The sequence below is a fragment of the Dermacentor albipictus genome, chromosome 9, assembly GCF_038994185.2.
Source record: "Dermacentor albipictus isolate Rhodes 1998 colony chromosome 9, USDA_Dalb.pri_finalv2, whole genome shotgun sequence".
In the NCBI taxonomy this organism is placed as follows: Eukaryota; Metazoa; Arthropoda; class Arachnida; order Ixodida; family Ixodidae; genus Dermacentor; species Dermacentor albipictus.
In genome coordinates this window covers 64235099-64255513 of record NC_091829.1, presented here as the reverse complement: position 1 = coordinate 64255513, position 20415 = coordinate 64235099, and the positions used below count along the sequence as shown (strand labels likewise).

General features: G+C 48.8%; 1 protein-coding gene across 7 annotated transcripts in view; it reads left to right on the top strand.

Moving 5' to 3' along the window:
• Positions 1 to 20415, top strand: part of LOC135921853 (oocyte zinc finger protein XlCOF6.1-like) — a 75170-nt gene that overhangs the window by 30795 nt on the left and 23960 nt on the right. Inside the window, exons 1-2 of one of the 7 annotated variants that reach the window (XM_065456240.2) lie at positions 4021 to 4179; positions 7937 to 8118. The exons of 3 other annotated variants lie outside the window; for them this stretch is intronic. In XM_065456240.2, the coding sequence (XP_065312312.1) occupies positions 8039 to 8118 (80 nt within the window). In that variant the 5' untranslated portion in view covers positions 4021 to 4179; positions 7937 to 8038. Of the gene's footprint in view, positions 1 to 3989; positions 4180 to 7936; positions 8119 to 13968; positions 14501 to 20415 lie in introns of those variants that run through there. 3 more of the 7 variants (XM_065456237.1, XM_065456238.1, XM_065456236.1) reach the window with 3 other exon arrangements.

The following is a 20415-nucleotide window of genomic DNA, read 5'->3' as shown; positions in this document are numbered from 1 at the left end:
CTGTTCAGCGAATTCTTCCGCGCTTATTATTTCAAGAAAGATTACGCCATCCTCGTCATCTTGCGACGGTGAGTCAATGGGGGCGCGTGATAGGCAATCGGCGTCAGAGTGATTTTTTCCGGACTTGTAGGTTACAGTGATGTCATATTCTTGAAGTCTGAAGCTCCACAGAGCCAGCCGTCCTGAAGGATCCTTTAATTTCGCTAGCCAACAAAACGTGTGATGGTCGCTGTCGAATTTCAATGGCCTGCCATATAGGTAAGGGTGTAATTCTCTGTAGCCCAAACCGTGTTGAGGCATTCCTTTTCGGTCGTACAATAATTGCCTTCCGCTTTTGACAGTGATCGGCTAGCGTAAGCTATCACCTGTTCAAGTCCTTGCTTCCTCTGGACTAGAACGGCACCGAGGCCTATAGGCTACTGGCGTCAGTGTGGATTTCTGTAACGTTGTACTCGTCGAAGTGCGCAAGCACCGCTGGTGACTGCATATGTCGCTTGAGTTCCCACGGAAACATCCTGCGATGTAACCACCTGTTTCACCGGGCCGGCAGCCAGCGTGAGAACTTAAACAAGCTATTCCGCAATGCCGGCACGCCGAAAGACAAACGCCTAGAAGACGCGCTAAGAATCTCCTCCGTAGGGCCTAGGCTCCACATTTCCTCTATCGCAACCGGTCTTTCTCGCGCATGCGCGCAAACGTCGGGCGCCTCCGCTTGTGCCACGCCTCACTGTACTTACTAGGAATCATAATGTCGCCGGTGCCTTTCGCACGGCGGGAGACGGTATGCTTTTTGCCCACTTTCGTGTATAGCGCGCGGGTCAGGTTAAGCCGGGATCGTGGGCTCCCCACGCACGCGTTATCTTGCAAATACAGCTTAGGCTGCGTGGCGACGGTGTTATCTCTCTTGTGCTTTATGCGGGACCTCACGGCGACCGCGACACCGACGGAAGAAAGGCGCTTCTAGTGTCCATTTAATTGCCATCGCAATAAAAGACGTTTCAGCCCCTCTTTGGGAGCCCCTTTCACACTGAAGGAAACGAAGACAATGTTGGTCATATACGCCTCATAATGTGACGTGAGCATCGGTTCTATATCGGGGGCAGATTGCCTGAGTTGCGATTGAGCGTCTGCGCCGTCACTTGGACATGAAGCGATTCCAGGGCTGCTATTTTGTAGCGATGCCATATGCCTTATTCCATGCTATTCTTATCATCCACCACACACGGCCACCTGATCGCGTTCATAATGTGGGCAGACCGTCGCTCTGACCAGTGGCCATGCGCGAAAAGGCTGAAAAAGCATAGAATCGGAAAAGGCATCGCTACAAAATACCGGCCCAGGTAAAGCCTTGCCGTCTTTTTCTTTCCTTTTCAAATTATTTTCGCGCTATTCCAGTCAATGAAAGTGCGCGTAGACATGGCGTGTTCAACTAACGCGTCTGTTTCCATATACGTGATGTTGACAACATAGTTGTGCTGTTTTAATCTATGTCGCATTTGCCTGTTTCACCTATGTACACACGTTCACAACCAGCGCAAGGAATGCTGTACAACACCACCAGGAACTTCACCTTCGCGAGCGTATCTTTGACCGTTAGCCATTGTTTTCCAAGCTTGCGTGTTGTACAACTGAACAGTGCATATGTAAGTAGCAGACGGGGTGCGACTTAAACCGCCTCCTTCTTTATATCAAATCAAATTAGTATATATTTAGGCTCACAAACATCTATATACGGCGCCGATATATTAAAGAGACACTAAAGGTTACTATGAAGTCAAGTTAAAGTGATAAGACAATGCACTAGAACGTCTAAGGCGTCAATATAATCGCGAACAGAGCTTTAGTAACCGAGAAATTGAGGTAATTGCATGACACGATTTCAGACCCCCCAGCGACATTCCGGGACTAGACTGATGACGAAGGCTCTCCTCATCCTAATTTATGTCACTAGTACTCAACTACTCGTATTAAAAAGATCACTTCATTAGGTTATAAGACGGAAGAAAATGCTACTCGTCTACTTCTGTTCGATTCTAAGAAAAAAATAACATTTTGACGTTACCCTTCAGTAGTATGGGTGGTCGAAAGGTTTCGTTTTCGCTCGACTCTGCGCGCTCGACTATGCGCCCCGGGCACTTTGGAGTTTCAGTTGTTTCGTTATCTCGTCGTTCTGCGCTGGTTCTGCTGGCTTGCGAAACTTGCATTTGGAACAAGCAGCGAGAATGCCACGTCCATGTGATGTCGTGGGATGCGCGAACGGACCGCGGAACTTGGCCAAGGGCAGATGCAGCAGCGAATCCAACGTTACTTATCACTGTGTGCCAACGAGTGAGCCTGTCCGTTCGAAGTGGTCAAGTGCCGTACCTCTGCCACATCGCGTTGGCAAAGAGCCAAAAAATTGCACACTGTGCTCACTGCCTTTTCGTCCAGAGGATTACGAATTAAACGCCGACTTACTGAACTCGTGTGGAGAGCCTTTCAAAGCAATGCTTTCCCGTAGCGCGGTTACTTCGGTCTTGCCTGCATTCTCTGAAGCGCAAGAACAACTGCAGGTCGGTGACTGGGTGGTGAGTGCGGCATTTGGTTTTCACGAAGGAAAAGCTACAAGTGTGCTAATATGTACAGCCATGACATACAATGGCCGTTGTATAGTAATACGCAACGACGCCGGCAGCGCGAGCCCTCAGCAGCGAATCACGTTCATCAGTGCTCAAATTGCTGAAGTCGAGCCCAGAATTGCATGCCAATGTGGCGTTGTCGTCCATTGTAACCAGCGTCAAAATTGGCGTCATAATATAAAGAACCAGCTTATCGTCGCGGTGCATTCTCTTCCGCTAGCCACCATAGTTGCGCTTTTGGGCTGCTGTCGGCTCTGTCTTGGCTCTATTTCTGGCCGCACGTTTGCATTTTTTGCAGAAAAGCCATAGCGCCGTCTGCGGGCGCCGTTTTACTCACCGACGGCGCAACGTCACTATGAGACCGTGACGTCACCACTCCTCAATCGGAGGGCGATCGGGTTGAACTGCGCCTGAGGTGCGCGGACGCTTCAGGATGAATTTTCTCTTAAATTAAGTCTCTTCTTCGCAGTAAACAAGCGTTTCGAGGTTTCTGGGATGGTATTTCAACAGTCCACGTTGACGTAATGTGAACCTTTAGTGTCCCTTTAATATAGAATTGGATTAGAGTAAACAGATGCTATGATATACATTATTTTCGTAGGTTTAGCTACTGGCTGCGTGTCAGTTTATCGCTAATCTTCCAGAATGGCCATCGGCGATCGGGACACAAGAGGTGCAGATTAGGTAAACGTTGAATGATACGCGTCGTACTCTTCTGTGCACACACGTGCCATAACCATTGTCCGCCTCTCGACAAGTGTTTTACATCACCTTTGTCATCGTGACATCACTGCGGAGACGTCTCGCACTCGGACTCGGTATGCTTCGGAGTTTGTACTTCGGCATAGTTGGGTGAGTGGTGTGGTGCATAAACGAAGAAATTGCTAGAGAATAATGCGTTAACCTTTGCGGCGGACAAGCACAAATATTGCACAAATAAGACGCTGCAGAGGACGAAAGAAAAGTGTACCGGTTCGCGGTTAGTTATTGAGTATTAACCGCTTTCATAATGCTTCGTTGAACTTTAGTTCGCACAATTGCGTTAGATTTGTATATTTATTGTGTTCCAAAAGGTATAGCTGGCGCAGGAGGACTCTCATCCTTTCATCAGTTTCGTTTGGTTTTGGCAATGGTGACAAGACTCCACTGCATGCTACGTTCCAGCGCTGTGAAATGTGGGTATACAGGTCGTGGTAAAAATATGACAGGACCTGCGGACTCGTGTAAAACTGCGTTCTATCACTTTCCGATAAAGCAAGAGACTTGTATTGTTATGCGCGCAAGCTCTAAAGGACGCGCATGCGCCGTGCTGTGTCTCGACACCAGGTGCTAGTTTGGGCAGAGGGTGTAGGAATGCGCATGGGCGTGCCCTCCTCGACTGCGTGAAATTTGACGGTGCCTGCACTAGCGTTCCCTGGGAGGCAACCAGTTGCACTTACCGTACGCGACAGGCGACCATGGGCGGGAAAGAAATAGCTGGACCCCACTTTACGATGTCGAGTGGCAGTTGGAACGTGGACCAGGGTGTAAGCAGTGCAACCTGTGATCTGGATAATAGCGGGTGAGCTTTCATTGAACACGTCCTTGGAATTATGTCAAAACCTAGACAAGCTGTTACGTATGGATTGCCAAACATTTAGGTTCTTTTTCGGTAAACCATTCTAGGCGAGGTCTTATGTGCTTTCGCCATGGTGGCAGCGGCTGCTGCTGCTGCTGCTGCTGCTGTATTGGTGAATACGGCTCACACAAGAGACGCTTGCAATGTGGAATTGGGTTGCACGTAGCCCCAGCACATCGGCCGTTATACCGGCTCTAGCGCCTACGAAATTACTCAGTCAACGAACACGCCCTACCTAATATCCCATACGGATGAAGCGCAGGCGCTAGAGTGTATTATTCTTTTAATGAAACGAAGCTTTCTACGTGTTATGATTTCATGTGTCAATTTATTGACAAGTATGGTGGGCCAGACCTGCAGCAATAGTAAACCTTAACGTAAGTTAATTTCTGCCCATTTACGTGCCAAAAGCACGATCTAACTATCAGGCACGTCATAGTGGGAGACTACGGATCACTTTTGACCACAAGGGGTTCTGAACGGGTACCCCACGGAACACGGGTTTTAATCAGGCCCCCATCGAAATGCGGCCGCAGCAACCGGTATTTGATCACGCCACCTCTGGCTTAGCAACGCAGCCCCAAATAAACTAGGCCTCCACGGTGAGTGACATCACATTTGTCTGATCGCGGGAAAGGCGTGCTGTAACGGTGGCCCATTTCGGTTACAAAGTAATCTACGTGTCGTGTGGTTGGGTGTTCATGTCCTGCTGATTTTCTCAAGGAGGAGCATAATTGTTGTGCTGCAAAAAGCTTTGCAAAAGATGTTTTATTGCCGCATCATGAAGGCTTAGCTTCATATGGGCTTGGAAAAGCTCGCTGGTGCTCTATGCACTCTTTTGTTCATTAGAAAAAGGCCCTGTAGTTCAACGAGATGTTCAGGATCATAAGAGTATTTGCTTACGCTCTTCTGGGTGCGACGTTCGATAAAGTTTTTCTGGATTTAAGAATTCTCTCAATTATAGGTCACTTGTTCTTATAAAGCAGCAGAATGGCCTTTGTAATCTGTGATCACACATAGCACTGCCTTCGATGTATGCACTGTTACACTTGTGGCAAGAACGCACTGATGTTCCGTTTATTTTTAAAATGAAATTATCGCTAGTCAATGAAACACAAGCGCAGCTAGGACGAAAGTGCGCGTGATCGCCATTTTCGCGAATCAGTATCTCTGGTCTGGAGACATCCTGAAATTTTGCTTGAAGTGGACGCGCCTTGAGAACTTAGCGGGTGGAATTCGTGCGTTGCAATATGTGCGGTCAAGTAATTATTAAAATCTCATTTAGAACATTTTGCTAACAAGTGTACACCTTTTCATTTCTCGTGCAAGTTACTTTCGCCTCTCGGGTAACGTAGCTCAATAAATAAAGCTGTGCTTTCTGCTATAGCTGATTTTCTTCATATTCTAGGATTATGGCCTAGAAATCTTCAAAAAAAAAAACAGCAGTTAGTGATCGTTGCACTTTTTACCGGTCTTCCTCTGGGCGTGCGGCAAAAGTGTTCTCGATAATGTATTGCATAGCTTGGTCTGTCTAAGACTACGCAGCGGGCGTATGATTTCCGCCTGTATATTAATAGAAAGCAATTTTATCTTGATAGGATTTGCAAGTTTATTTTCTGCGTAGTTTTATTGAGCAGTGAATTGCAACGTATACACATACGCTGTGGATTGTTCAATTGCTTGAGTATGCTTTAAAAAAGGCGGCACCCACACATCAGCAACCCCATGTGACGTTTATGGTTTAACTAGCTACATTCATGACAGAAACAAAGGCTATATGCATGATTTGATGACCAAAGTATGATGGCCATCGACGATATTTGCTTTAAAGGGGTACTGACATGATATTTTTGAGTGTTAATTTCGTGCGGTAAATCAAAATGCTAGACCTTGAAATCCTGATAAAAATGATGACAAGCCTTCTTTAGCACGTTTTGACATGACCGTCTTGTAAGGTTTAAAGCTCTAGGACTTCAAAAGCGAGAAAATTAGTAGTCGGAAAGATCTTGTGAGTAGCTCGTTAAACGTAGAGACGTGTATTGCGATGGTGTTCTCGACGCTTTGCTTCAAAACGACTTTTTTCTTGAACCTCGTGTATGTGCTGGTGCGTGAAAATACTGGAAACCCAGGTGTCTCCTACTCTTGGCTTTGTCTTTGCGCCGCTAAGCCCGACGACGCGCGATCAAATACGGGCGTGGGTGCCACAACTCGACGGAAGCGTATTGAAAAAACGCCCGTCCACTGTGTACAGGGTCAAGGACCCCACGTTGTCAAAATTAATACCGAGTCCCTCACTTACGCATGATACCATAATCACATCGTGGTTTTGGCACGTAAACACCGCAGAATTTCGATAAACGCAGACGCGAGAAGACGCAAACAACTGACGTTTCATGCGCACGTGGTTTCTTGCCCATCAGGAATCAAGTTTCAGTTTCCTAGCAAGAACGTGAGAATACCTCATGCGGCAAGATTAGGAGCAGGATTTTGCGTGGGATTTTAAGCTGCGAAGAGACCACTTCACCCACAGTTATAAATTTCACTGTCAGTAGCAGCGTAACTTCTTTGATTAAACCGGTCATTTATTGCTCTAACGAATTAGCGAAACAAAAAGAACACATAGCCTGTTTCCAGACGTCTGCCGTTACCGATAAATGTGTTATTTTTTAAATCGTATTGACTTTGAGCACGCTACATTCCCAGAAAATTTCGCGAGACTTCCATAAAACACCGTTAATGTATTTTCAACCTTTTGGCTTCAGTGGCTACTCTTTTGCTGGGAGAGTGCAAGGATGAGATATTGCCGGAGAAGGAAACTTGCAGAAGTGGCTTTACGTCTACTCCCACATCGCAGTTGCAGAAAGATGAGATAGCACTGTATTGAAACGCACACACGCTTTTTCGTTCTTTGTGCCCTTTTTGTGCGACGCTTTCCAACCCACTAACCACGCACTTAAGGGTATCGCTCACCACAAGGCGCGTCTGCATGCATGCAGACTTTCTCGAATGTTATCGCTGACCCTAGCTGTAGTCTATTTTGTTAGTGCATATATGTATATATATAACTTGTGTAATATGAATGGGTGCATGGTGTTGTACATTGAGGAAGGCACGCGAGCGCCAACGACTTGGGCGGACCCTTCCAAGCGTCATGTATTTGTATAAGCAGACGACGCGCTTGAACACGGCAGCATATTTCGAGGATCAGTGTATGTGCGCGACCCTAACGTATTACTGTGGGCACTGGTTTACCCGATAATGAGTCAGTTTTGTGAGTCGCCGATGTGGGCACGGGCCCTTTTTATCCCCGTCAAGGCAACAGACGACAATAAAGTGAATTACGAGCTTTGCAATTTCAATCGTTGTGCCGCACACACGAACAAATGGCTTACGTACATGCCTACCACTGGGTTTTTCTCGTCTCATTGCGTTTTAGCATCGTTGAACAGGGCTCGATGCCGCCAAGCGAGAATGTGGTTTCGAAACTTTCTCGATTCTTAAGTGTCGGTGAACAAGGCGATATTTCCTTGCCCTCCAAATCCGTCATCGGAACGCGTCGGCACTGTCAAAGTGCTCGTTGCAATAGCGGTAGCACGCTATAGCAGCAGTTTCTCTTGCAGCCAACTCTACGATCTCACATTTGGGCTGTTCATGGCAAAGTTTTGCTAAGGAAGCGCCATCCCGATCTGTTCTCTCGCAGAGTTACCGAAGGAACCAAAGAAACAGCGTGGCAGCAGCGAGAGAACCAACAGAATCCAAGAGAATCCAAGAGTGCCGTGTGTGCCGGTTCCCTTTCACCGACATGGAAGCCTTAGAACAGCACGTCGCCGACCACGTGCTCGGGAAAAAGAACTGCTGCTACGAGTGTGGTAAACTGTTCAGGTACGATTGCCGCCTCAGGCGCCATTTAAGTATGCACGGCGAACCGCCCTTCAAGTGTAGCTTATGCGGCAAAAGATATCATGACAACGGAAGCCTCAAGATTCATATGCTTGTATGGCACCTAGACGAAGACGTCGAAGGGTATCCTTAGCGTGGCAGCGCCCACCATGAAACTGGACGACCACGTCGTGAAGAACCGTCGCACCCGAGCGTGGCACCGGCATCGGTGAAGCCGGATATTCACACGGAAGGAGTGATTTCTCTGGATGTCGCGTGGGCACAAAGACGTGTCGTGCGCCTTCGCAGAGGAACTTTGAGGTCTGGGCCCCAGCTTTTCTAGCTATCCGCTAACATCTTGACAAACACCAAAGGTGGCGCATCTTATTCCTTCTGACTACGGCTGAAGAATGCCTGCGACTAAAATTTTTACAGTGGTTATCTCGTGGAAGACTGTGTGCTAGCTCCTTGGCTGGTTTCTCTGACGAACAAAGCCGTTCTTCTGAATACTTTAGTCATGATTAAAGTGAACTTTATGTGCCTCCTTGATCAAACAAGATATGGACATAAGGTTGTTGAAAAAGCAGCAATGAGGAGATTGCTTATAACAGGGTTCCTATTACTGACGTCTTGTGAAGTGCCGAGTAGTTATTGTGGCTCTTTTCCTAACGTTGTCAATGGTTTCCATGCTATGCGTTGTAGAAACGATGCTAAAACTGGAAAGTTATTCGACTGAGGCAGGAAATAACGCTCACCGAGGAAGAGTGGCTTCGCCAGTCGGCTTGGCTGGCGTATAATAATAATGGCCCATAATAACTCTTCCGCGTCTGCACATTGGACTTGGATGAGGATTATGATTTAGTGTCATCCCCTTTAAAATGGAGCGATGACACATAGTCCCCATATAGGCTGCGTGGCTTAAGCAGGTATACAGGACATGTTTTTCATTCTAGCGTTTTTGTACAAATCCCCGTAATGTTACCCTTTTCCTCAAAACTTCACAATTTATTATATATCGCCACCTGCGCTTGTGACGGGTCCGTTCATAACGATTTCTCCTCATGCTACCAATATTCTAAGCGTCTCTTGCTTCGCTGAACTGCTGACAGGTGCATGCGTTCGTGCACTTTATATCGAAGCCCTTCTGGAAGATGTACGTTGCCCACGGGTATCACTGGGATAATCTCTTCGCATTGCATTGGGCACATGCTCGGAATGAGAAAAGGCCCACTTCCCGGCGGCATCGAGCGCCCTGCTCATCGGGAGACAGATGCCCTCACTAAGCATCGAGCACCCTGCTGATCGGGAGTCAGATACTCTATCACTGAGCATCGAGCGCCCTGCTGATCGGGAGTCAGATACCCTCACTGAGCATCGAGCACCCTGCTGATCGGGAGTCAGATACTCTATCACTGAGCATCGAGCGCCCTGCTGATCGGGAGTCAGATACTATATCACTGAGCATCGAGCGCCCTGCTGATCGGGAGTCAGATACTATATCATTGAGCATCGAGCACCCTGCTGATCGGGAGTCAGATACTCTATCACTGAACATTGAGCACCCTGCTGATCGGGAGTCAGATACTCTATCACTGAGCCACGTCATCACTTGCTAGCTCGCAGCGGAAAGGAGACACGCGATGTGACATGCGAACGGCGTAGCGACGATACGTGCAGACTTTACAATGCAGTCGCATATGATTACGCCAGGTGGCGCGGCATGTAGCAGTTGCATAGGTAATGGTACGAGGCACGAGGTAGGTTCCAGGAAGAAAAAGATTAAGGAGATGCCTACAAAAAAATGCTAGAATGATAAAAAACGCGCATTGTGTACCCGAATGAATTACGCTGGCCTGGTGACTACGTCACCACGCCGTTTCAAAGAGAGTGTCACAATATCACTATCATCCTCGTCAGTACCGTGGTTAAGCACGCTCTAGAGGGCAAGAGAACGTGCGTCACCTTCGCTAGTCGTAGGCGGGCCACATCCGGTATTTTGGAAGTTGTCACCTGCGAGGCTGGGCGAGCCGAGATATTTGTGGTCCTCTAGCGCGCTTTTCTCCACTGTACGGAGTCCAGCAAATAGGTGCGCCCGCGGCCGGAGTGCTGCGAAGAGTAGACCCCTCTGATTGGCCGCACCAAGGTCATCGAATTCCCTTGCGTAGGGAACTAGGGAGAAAAAGGCTGCTTAAAAAGGGCCTCGTGGGGGCACGCTGACGTATGTGCTCAATCAGACATGTACAGCTCAGAAGTCTAAAGCGCTCGGACATGGAGTGGGCTCCCACATGCGGAGCCCGTTGTGCAAGTACGCAAAATAAACCAGTTTCTCGTATCCTTCAACCTACCGACCTCATCTTCTCACCAAGAGGCAACTCTCGGCAATCGATACGGGTGACGGCGTGGGTACGCTTCGCCAGCTTAGTGCGACGCCCCTGTGTCGCTCAGGCCAGCTACCATGTTTTTGGCTCCCCAGCGGCTTATGCAAGCGACCCTGTCAGTGATGCCCGAGCTCGAGTCACCTGCTCTTGGGCCGCATGACCGCAGCAGCGTTCACAGGGACGCTATCGTTCCCTTGAACCTACTCAAACCGTATTAGGGGAAGCCTGATACTGTCCTAGAACCAGTGCTGCCTCAGTGACTTTGCCTCCGGATAGCGTTGCCCCGACTATATAATGTCATTCTTTAATCATTTGCTAATGCCATGCCGTTAGCGCCGTGTCATACACGTCATAAGACATATTCCATGTGAATCATATTGTTACGCGAACGAACAAGGCATATTTGCAAAAGCAACTGAAGCGCTGTCACGTTCAGCCGACGGCTCAAGACCTGCAGGAGCAGTTCTTCGTCGAGGCGCCCGCGCGCATCGTCCAAAAGAAATACGCAATACGAATGTAGCTATGTCATGCATGTCATGTCTTTCATCTCATGCATGCACAACCGGATACATATCTAGTTGACGAAAGTTGCGAATTAGGAAATGAGCAAGCCAGCCCGATTCCGCGCCGCTGTTATAACTTGTCGACCTAAAGAAAGGCGACACCGCCGGCGCTAGAACATCGCGAGAGAAGAGAGCCGTTGCAACCGCACATAAGGCAAATCGTATGCTTGATGTGTATTCCTCTGAAGCGCTCTATAGGACAAACAAAACTTGTGTGAGTTACGGCTTGCTGGCTAAAGTACTGACAGGTAAACTGAAGAAGCGGTTTTTGGGCTCATTCAAGCGGAGACGCACATTTCACCTGTGTCTTATGAAAACCATGCGCACTTTGAGGTTAAGTGCATTGTACCTGTGTCACGCATCTATTTATAAAGACGCTGCTGCTCTCATTATGAGACTCGCAGTTGAAACTGGCTTCCTGAGGTCTCCGCTCTCCGTAACTAGGAATCTTCTGATGAACGATATTTACCTGCCGCATTTCTTAGGAGCACTGCCTTTTCTATGCCGTAGAGCATGTGCTTCAACGAAGTCTCTGAACTAAAATCAGAGAATTAGCGTATGCCTCCACTTTCAGGTAAATCTTTCCACTGCGGCATCTTCTCAACGCTGGACGTCTTCGTTAACTCAATCTTTTCTATTGCTGACAGGCCCGCGTTTGGAACGACTGCAGATTTCATGTTTCTTCCCGTCGCTGCTCCTGCCGATTGTTTGAGACGTCTTGTTTTGTTGTTGTTTTCAAAACCATCTGCGTATTCCTCGTCATCATTGTCGCTGACACGCCTGCCATCATTCTCGCCTTGACGTGAAAAACATGTCCTCGGCCAACTGGATCCATCAAAAGAATGTGAATCTATTTATATGCGACAAGCGCAGCACCCTCCGATTATTTGACATCCTCTTCCGAACCCTGCATCCTAGCCGAAAAGCAAACAACACAGGTGAGCGTAAAACATAGCCGTATGCCCAGTGTTCCATGGTGAAAGACACAACGAAACTGAAAATTCCAAGCATCGCCAGTGCCTTGGTAAATGTCGACTTTCTGACTGCCCTTACCTTTATTTTGCCTGCACAGACCTCACATACGCCTCACCATCCCAGGAATAATGAAGAAAGCCAACATGCCATCGTTTGCCCTTAAGCAGGCCACGTTAGAACATTTACATGAGGTGCACAGTGGCCGCGTACACGTTTACATCGACAGTTCAGTCACATCTGCAAGCGCAGCTGCCGCTGTGGTGATACCAAGACGATCCGTCAAGATACAGCTAAAGACGTCACATGTATCATCAACGACAGCTGCTGAACTGGTAGCCCTGCGTGCGGCTCTTCATTTCATTAAGAAGGAACCATCCCACGCATGGTCAATCTTCTGTGATTCCAAGGCAGCCCTACAGAGTGTACTCTCAGCACTGCGCCATGGATCACATGAGCAGCTCGTCGCAGAGATCAGAGAAGTCCACCATCGACTAGTTGACGAAGGACACGATATAATATATCAGTGGTTGCCTAGTCACTGTGGCATACATGGCAATGATCGAGCAGACGCAGCTGCCCGATCTGCCCATGACGGCGTCAACTGCGTTGCCATTCCTCTTTCGAGAGCCGACGCAGCGAAAAAACTTACCGCGCTTGCGCGTGACCTGACATTAGCCCAGTGTAATTCATCCGATTTCACAAGTGCACGCTTCCATACTCTGGACCCTAATTTACAGCTCCATATTCCGCCCGAGCTTCCACGACGTGATTGCACCCTTCTTGTCCGTCTATGGCTTGGAGTAGCATATTCAAATGCCTACTCTTTCCTTATCGGAATGGCCAACAGCCCACTGTGTGACTTCTGCGGGTGCAACGAAACGATCGAACATCTTCCTTGTCAGTGCTCTCGTTTTAACCCACAAAGAACTGTCCTCTCAGCCACCTTAGACAAACTGGACAAGCGCCCAATCACAGAAAACAAGATCCTTGGAACCTGGCCTACACGAACATCAGCGCGATCCGCTATGAAGGTGTTGCTGCGATACTTGAAAGACACGGGACTTTCTGACAAATTGTGACAGTACACTGTGTGGCGCAGGACTGTACGGTGACACTGCGTAAGACTAGGAATGCCTTTGCGGGCTGCGTGACAGTGCCCACAGAAATAGTTCGTGTGTACGTGCGTGTGTGTGCTTAGGTTTTTTTTTATCCTTCTTTCTTCAACTACTGCATCCCCTTTCCCCTCCCCCAGTACAAGGTAGCCAACCGGAGATAATCTCTGGTTAACCTGCCTGTCTTTGCTTTTCTCTCTCTCTCTGACTGCCCGCCTCACTTCACCAGTGCTGCTAAATAAAGTCCTTACAATAGTTGTTGGTCACTCGGTATGTCGCGAAAACGCGACGCTGGAGTCGAGGTGCTAGGCTCTGAAGCATAAAGAATGAATGTGAAGTTAACTTAAAATATAGCTAACCATTTTGGTATGAAAAAAGAGTGGCAGTCTGGTCCAAGGTATAAACATTGAAACCTTGGCTCAACTGTAAGGCGTTTGGCATCTCAACGCGTTAATCTCGGAATGGTGCAATGTCCCCAACATGCACAAATGCTTCGCTTGCATCTACTTTTTCTTCGACCTTGTAATGTACAGTCGGCGTCACTCTTGCGTAGAGCGCGGGAACGGCGGCCAGCGGGCCGCTCCGGCGGCAGCCAGCGACGTCTAACGGTAGCTACTGGGCTCGAGGTAAGAAGTGTCTGGGCATGCGTGGCCGACGCATTTAATCTCGGACCCAGCGACTACCGTTAGACGTCGCTGGCTGACTGCAGAGTGCCCCGCCGGCCGCCGTAATTCTAGCGCTCTACGCAAGGGGGACACCGACTGTATACTCTTTCATGAGTATTCCAACCAGCATTAAACCACAAGCGAGCTCAGCAAAGTACAGAAAAAGATTCGGTGTAAATTCAATGCTGTATACTTCGGGCAATACCAACACTGAGTAACGCATCATCATCCATGTGCATTCTTTATATCAGGAGCTGGGAAACGCGTTATCGCACAATCTACAGAAGTTACGTGCTAATGTCGTTGAGTGAAAGCAGACGTCACATGTGACACGTGAACATCGAGCCCATTGTTCACCGCTTGGCGTCGCAGTTCGGAAACTGGGCTCGGCCACTGCAGGCAAGTGTGGAAATATCTTTGCGGCGGCCGCTCGCATTCTGTCAGCGTCAAAAGTAACTCGCAGCCCGCTTTGCAGTTTCACGCGCTTCTAGACATGAAAGAGCTTCTCTCGGTGAAGTTTCTCGTGAAATATTGGTCCCAAACATAGGCCGTGCTGTTTCTTAGAAGCATCCGCGAATGGCCGACGAGAACGCAACCGCCTTCGGCTCTCCGGCGCCCGAAACCACCGGAACCGAGAATACAAGCCTTGCTAGTGCTGAGGCACTTCCAGTCATCGCCGAAGAAAATGTAAGGTGAGCATGCTTCCACTTTATAATTCGGATGTAAAATGATGTTGAATCAAATATGAGTTTCGTAGAAAGGCGTATGCTTACTTTTTTTTATGTTTATCGCACCCTATTTCCGGTCTTTTTCCACTTGCATTTGTCACGCGTGTAGGCCACTGAGACGTTCCAAATTCTTGCCGAACTTTCTTTTTTTCTTTTGAAGACTGTCTCCTGCTTTTCTAGACTTTACTGTTAAAACAAATAGTATAACCGGCAGGCTTGACCAATTCCTGCAGTGTTAAGCTAACTTATTTAGACAGAAGAAGGCTGTCGCAGAAAGCAGCACCACGCTTCGAAGAAGAAAAAGAAAAAACACTTCATGGCGGGGCGCACGACGCCTCTTTCAGCTATGACAGTGAAATAACTGCGCAGCCATCACCACTCTGAAAGTTCACGTGGACCGTGAAACCCTGCCAAAATTTCCAAGCCTCAATGTCTGTCAGTAGCAGCGTGGTGAGAGCATTCGGCTCCAGATTGCACAATGTCACGGGGACGTGAGTCCCAATCCTAGTGACCGTGGTAAGACAAGTTTTGTCGTGAGCGGGAAAGCGTATATTAGTCTGCCCTTCCGAGAAGTTTGGCGACGTTGCTACGCGCCGCCTAAATATTTCACTCTTTTATCAGTTTATGTGATTTAAAGATAGCCATTGAATCACGAGTGTTTTGTGTGTAAAGTGCCAGCCTACAGCAGAGACCAGTAAAAGAAAACACCATGACGTATTCGTTTTTTTTCTGTACACACACAAACACACACGCACACACACACACACACGCGCGCACACACAAAACCTACCCGCAGACGAGTGGGCTCATAAGATGGCCTCAGTTAAAACACTCGCCGACCTGTTTACGCCGACGTCGGCCAGAGGACCCGGAATGTCGTCCAGTCGTACGTAAATTTCGCTTACAACGTGGCAGTACCGGAAACAACGCAGGTGGTGCCGTTCGAGATCGTTTTCTGAAGGAATCCGGCCGCGACGGTTTACGCCTTGCCGCCCCACATCAGCGAGGAAGACGATTTTGACAACGTCACCTTCTCCCAGCGAGACTAAGAAAGGCAACTCATCCGCCTGCGCACCAAGAACCACGACAGAACTGACAGCCGACACTGCAGTCTACGGGGACGCAACGAGGAATTAAACTGATGAAGAACGCCAGAACAGCGCTGTGTGTGCCATCCTCTATACTGTTGTCCGGTGTACGTCTATGCGCCGTTTTCTAAAAATTGAAGAATAAAAGCCCCGCGACTGTGTTTCGGCTTGGACCCACACATGCCGACAGGTACCCAATGGAAAAAGTTACGCGACTCTTATTTTTCGGGACACACAAGATAACCCAACTTCTCGGTGCACTAAACTACGAGGTTGCGTCCGACAATGTCGGGCATTAGCCGCGACCCTATGCATGACTCGAGGTTATCCTCGTAGTACGTCCGATGCAATTTACATGCGCTAACCATTTGTTAAGCGCTTAATTATTCCTTGCTTTGCTAGTCTGCTTGTTTACGTATATTTCTTTTTTTTTCTGTTCGAAACAACGGGACGACACATTTTAAGAGGGGTCTTGGGCACCGGTTCTTGTTTCTTTTCTTCTTCTTTTTTTGTTGCGGTGACCATTACTGGTCGGTTGCAAACTGTTAAGCCTAATCACTCGGTGTAGCACGCGCACTAGTGTATTGGAAATTTCCCTGCTGTTGCCAGTTCCATATCGAGGGGACGTTGCCTAATCAGATAATACAGATAGTTGTGCTACAGGGTCTCTCACTCTTCGATGGATCACACACGCGTGCGGAAAGCCTCGCCTGATACAGGCATGATAGCTTTGCTTGCAGCGCAGTACAAGAACGCCTGTCTTTCGTGTAAACCTTCGCGAAGCTCGGAGTGCTTTATGGCACACGGCAGAACTAACTCCTTGAAGTGGCGAACAAATAGTTCGAGAATATCAGTTCTTTCATAGAGGCGTTATTTTCTTCGCTATTTCACAGTGCGCCGTGTGCACGACGGCTGTGTCTGCGTGCCACTCGTCTTAATTGACCTAATGAATTCAGCACCGCTCAATCTAACTTTCTCAAACCAATCTACTCAGTTCAATTAGTAGCGCTATGCGCCGAGTGAAAAAAAAGAAACAAAAAAAAGCGATTCAGTCGATGGTTTCTGCTAACGACTACTTGTGCTTTTACGTTCGGTCATTTTGCCGCTGAGCACAACTCGGCCATCCGTTGATTAGGATGGGCTAGCTGCTTTCGTATAGAAGCCGAGTAATGCGTTTTTACAGTTTGTGATTTACAATAACTGTATTAGCTGAGTAGGGAAAATATACTAAGCTAAGGAAGTCAGCGGGAGATACCGAACATGCAAGGAAAAGCACGGACGAAACCATCGTACGAGTCACTCATGTTCTAAATATGCGCCTCAGCTCTTCTGACTTTCAACGTGTTAAAGGCAGTCTCGAAAAATGGCCGAAGTCCCTCCTAAACGCACAACGCGCAAGAAAACAGGTACTCTGCGAGCATTCATTTACGCTTTTGAGCGGTTTGTTTTGCGATGGGCGATAACACCCAGCTTTTACGTACGGTGATATGACCGGCTTTCATTCACGCAGGCTGCGTCGCGATGCAAGCAAATCTACGGCGCCAGCATAAGGCGAGGTTTCGCGTGCACTGGCACAGTAGCAGACGACACACCTTTGGCTCTCTCTGCGCATGTGCATGGAGTTCATCTAGCGGCTGCACGCTCGCGTGTTTCTCCCAAGAGTGGACGACCGTGTACATTCTGGAATGGACGCGAGCAGCAACTGCTACGCCAGAATTTACGACCGGTGACGTAGAACCAGCCTAAAGCGGTTTCAGCAAGTGTGCTCGCCGCTATCGTTGTTCTTGCGCATTACTTTTCTAGGCACAAGCTCGAGCAAGAAAAAAGTTAGTTGTCTCAGTTGTGCCACAGTCTTGTTTTTCACCGTCCCCACAACGTGGCAACAGTAATAATGTGGGAAGGGTATTAAGCCCTGATTGAAAGCACACATTGCGTGACTTCTTCGGAACTGCGCATAGAAGCAAATTAGACATGACAAACAAGGGCACAGCTACTGTGCGCAGCAAATAAGCAACCTGCACCGAAACTATACTATGACCATCGCTTGAAAAACCGCTTTTGGGAACACGCTTGGACAGTTGAACTTCAGACAAGTATTCTTGCCGTCTTTGACTACCCTGTTTTAGAATACCGGCCGCAACCAGCTGCAGACCTTTGCGTTCGTTAGGTTCCGTACGTGGTGTGTTCGCATTTTAGGCTGCGCTATTGCGGCTTCTCACTCGACTGCGCCATGGTGACAGAAGCATGCCATCGCACAGCCGAGTAAGGCTGTACCTCGTTAGGCGTGTCTGTACAAAGACCGGTGGTGTTAAAACTGAGATAGCCCGATTACTTGTCCGCAGTGTATTGAAGCCAACCCTTGTTAATCAAGACGAATTTCTATATGTCTGTTGAGGACTGGGACCATTTAGAGGAGGCGAAGAGAAATGTCACGCGAACCATCAGCTGTATTTCATGCGTCATCCTTACTTCCATTCTTCAAGGGGAAGCAGGCCACAACATGTTAGATTAAGATGAATTACTTCATGACTCGTCCCGTCTTCTCGAGCTTTCAGCTTGTCCAGCAGTTGAAGCCTTAAACGGTTAGTGGGGACAACATGCGCCAGTCCTGCATCGCAGGGCTACATCAATCTCCCATCATGGTCGTGCAAGTAAAGAACAAATTTCGTGCCTCTTGGTCGCATACGTAGCTCGAACCAGCAACTGATTCCACACTTGCTATCTGCCAGTGAAGACGTCGTTCTCCTGACTTTTGCCAATTTCACCGACCGCGTAGTTGCTACTGACCTAAAATGGCTTGCCTTAATCCTGTCTCAAACATGTCCCTCCTATTACGTTATACTTGCGCCGCCTTCAGTATTTGCCGAGCTGCAGGCTATGTATGTTCCATTGACCACGTTGCGATCAAAACTACCACAGAATACATCACAACTATTTAGACACACAGGCTCGGCCCAATTGGCGAAAGATCTTTGCAGGGATCGCTTTTCGCCAAAAAACGGTCATCTGAAGTCTCGATGTTCCCTTTCACGGTGCGAATTGCTTGGATACCCCGTTCATCTTCCCCAGGGAACTTCAAGGCACACGCAGTCAATTACCCAATTTCAAGTGAATGCCGCTGTTCCCACAAAACCACGCGCTCTCATGGCTACCAAGAAAGAAGATATTTCGATCCTCCACACGAGTATTATAACTCCTTTAATTAAATTCCCTCCACCCTGCGGGTTTCCGCGGAACTATGCCGTGAAACTCCGTGTTGATCAGAGCTGCCGCTCGGTCTCTCCCGCTGCGAGGAGGTAGAATTTAGAATGGTACACGTTGGTGCTGCGCTGACGCCAGCTGCAACCTGTCTATGGGCCTATCTACGGCACGACTAAGAAAAAAAGACGGCAATCTGTTTCCACAGTCTACGGTTGCAGTAAGCCTCTTCACGTACGCGTATTCTTAAATTCACTCACCTGACGAATTGTCTCTGGTCCGCCAATTTGAGTCAAAGGCCACGGGGCGCACAATACGGGATGCCGTCGATTACTTCACACCAACCACATCGCCTGACATCACTGGAAAACTGCCCGTTGCTAAAGAAACTGCACCGCAACGACCGCTTGCAGGAACGCGGTCGCTGCCACGCTGCGTCGATTACGTGGCTGAAGGAACTGTCGTAGAAAGTCGCCGACGAAAGCGATGCGATTACGATCGAAGCAAGAGCATCTTAAGGGCCGTTTACAGTCCGACGTAACGCCCGCCCGCCCGCGCGCGCACGCTACTTCACGTCGGCGAAAACTCCCGACGCGCCCCGATGGGCCCGGCCAGCTTGGTGCCGATATGGCTCCTGAGCCATTCGCACGTCGAAGTCGGCGGAACTCTCGCACCACACTGCATTGCGAGCGAAGAAAAAGGCGCCAACTCCGCAGACGGCTTTTGCGGACGGCGCGCGACTTGGCGAACCTTCTGCGCATGCTCCGAAGATATATCAGCCGACTACGCGCGCGCGTTGAAGTATATAGGAGATGGCATCTCGGCTGGTGCGGCGCAGCCGACGTAGCGTGACTGACCGCGAACGACGCTCGCCCGCGCGCCGATAACGTCGGACTCTAAACGTGCCTTTAGAAGCTGCTCATCGCCGAGCACGTCTAGCGGGTTCGCACGGTCTCCAGACGAATGCGCGGCGCTCGAGAAGAAGCGGCAGCCATATGTCTGACAGATTTCCAGCCAACACGCTCGCATCGGGTCAGGAAGACAAAAATTCCCTGCTTATGGTCACGTTTTTTCCCCATGCCAGAGAGTGAGCCGCGAGCGGGTGTGCCGCGTCCTGCGCCCGGCGAGCGCTCGCCTCGGGAGCTGTCAGACGCAGCGCGGCGTCAACCGAGCGGAGTAAAGTACCTTCTTGTACAAGTATGAATTGATCACGAACCAAAATTCCTTGTGCAAGCTGCCCCTAGTCTGTTTTGCGACATCACGGAAGGCAGTAGTGGTATATATTGCTTGACTATCGATCAAGCGTCCTTCATTCGTAGGAAATAATACCTAGTGTACTTTGTAAGAAACGATCATACTAGGCGTTCCTGACTATTAACAAAGTGCATGAACACTGAACTCGCAATTTTTCTGAGGGATGGAGCATTCACAGTGATGAGGAGCTTTGGCGTTCTGCTTGGACGCTTCGGACGGTGTTCAAAGTACACGCGGGTGGGACATATTGGCGCGAAGTAGCCCGCAAGGCAACTCTTGCCGGGTAGAAGGAACAGCGTAACAGATTTGATGACCGGCGATTTACAGAAGCGAACGTCT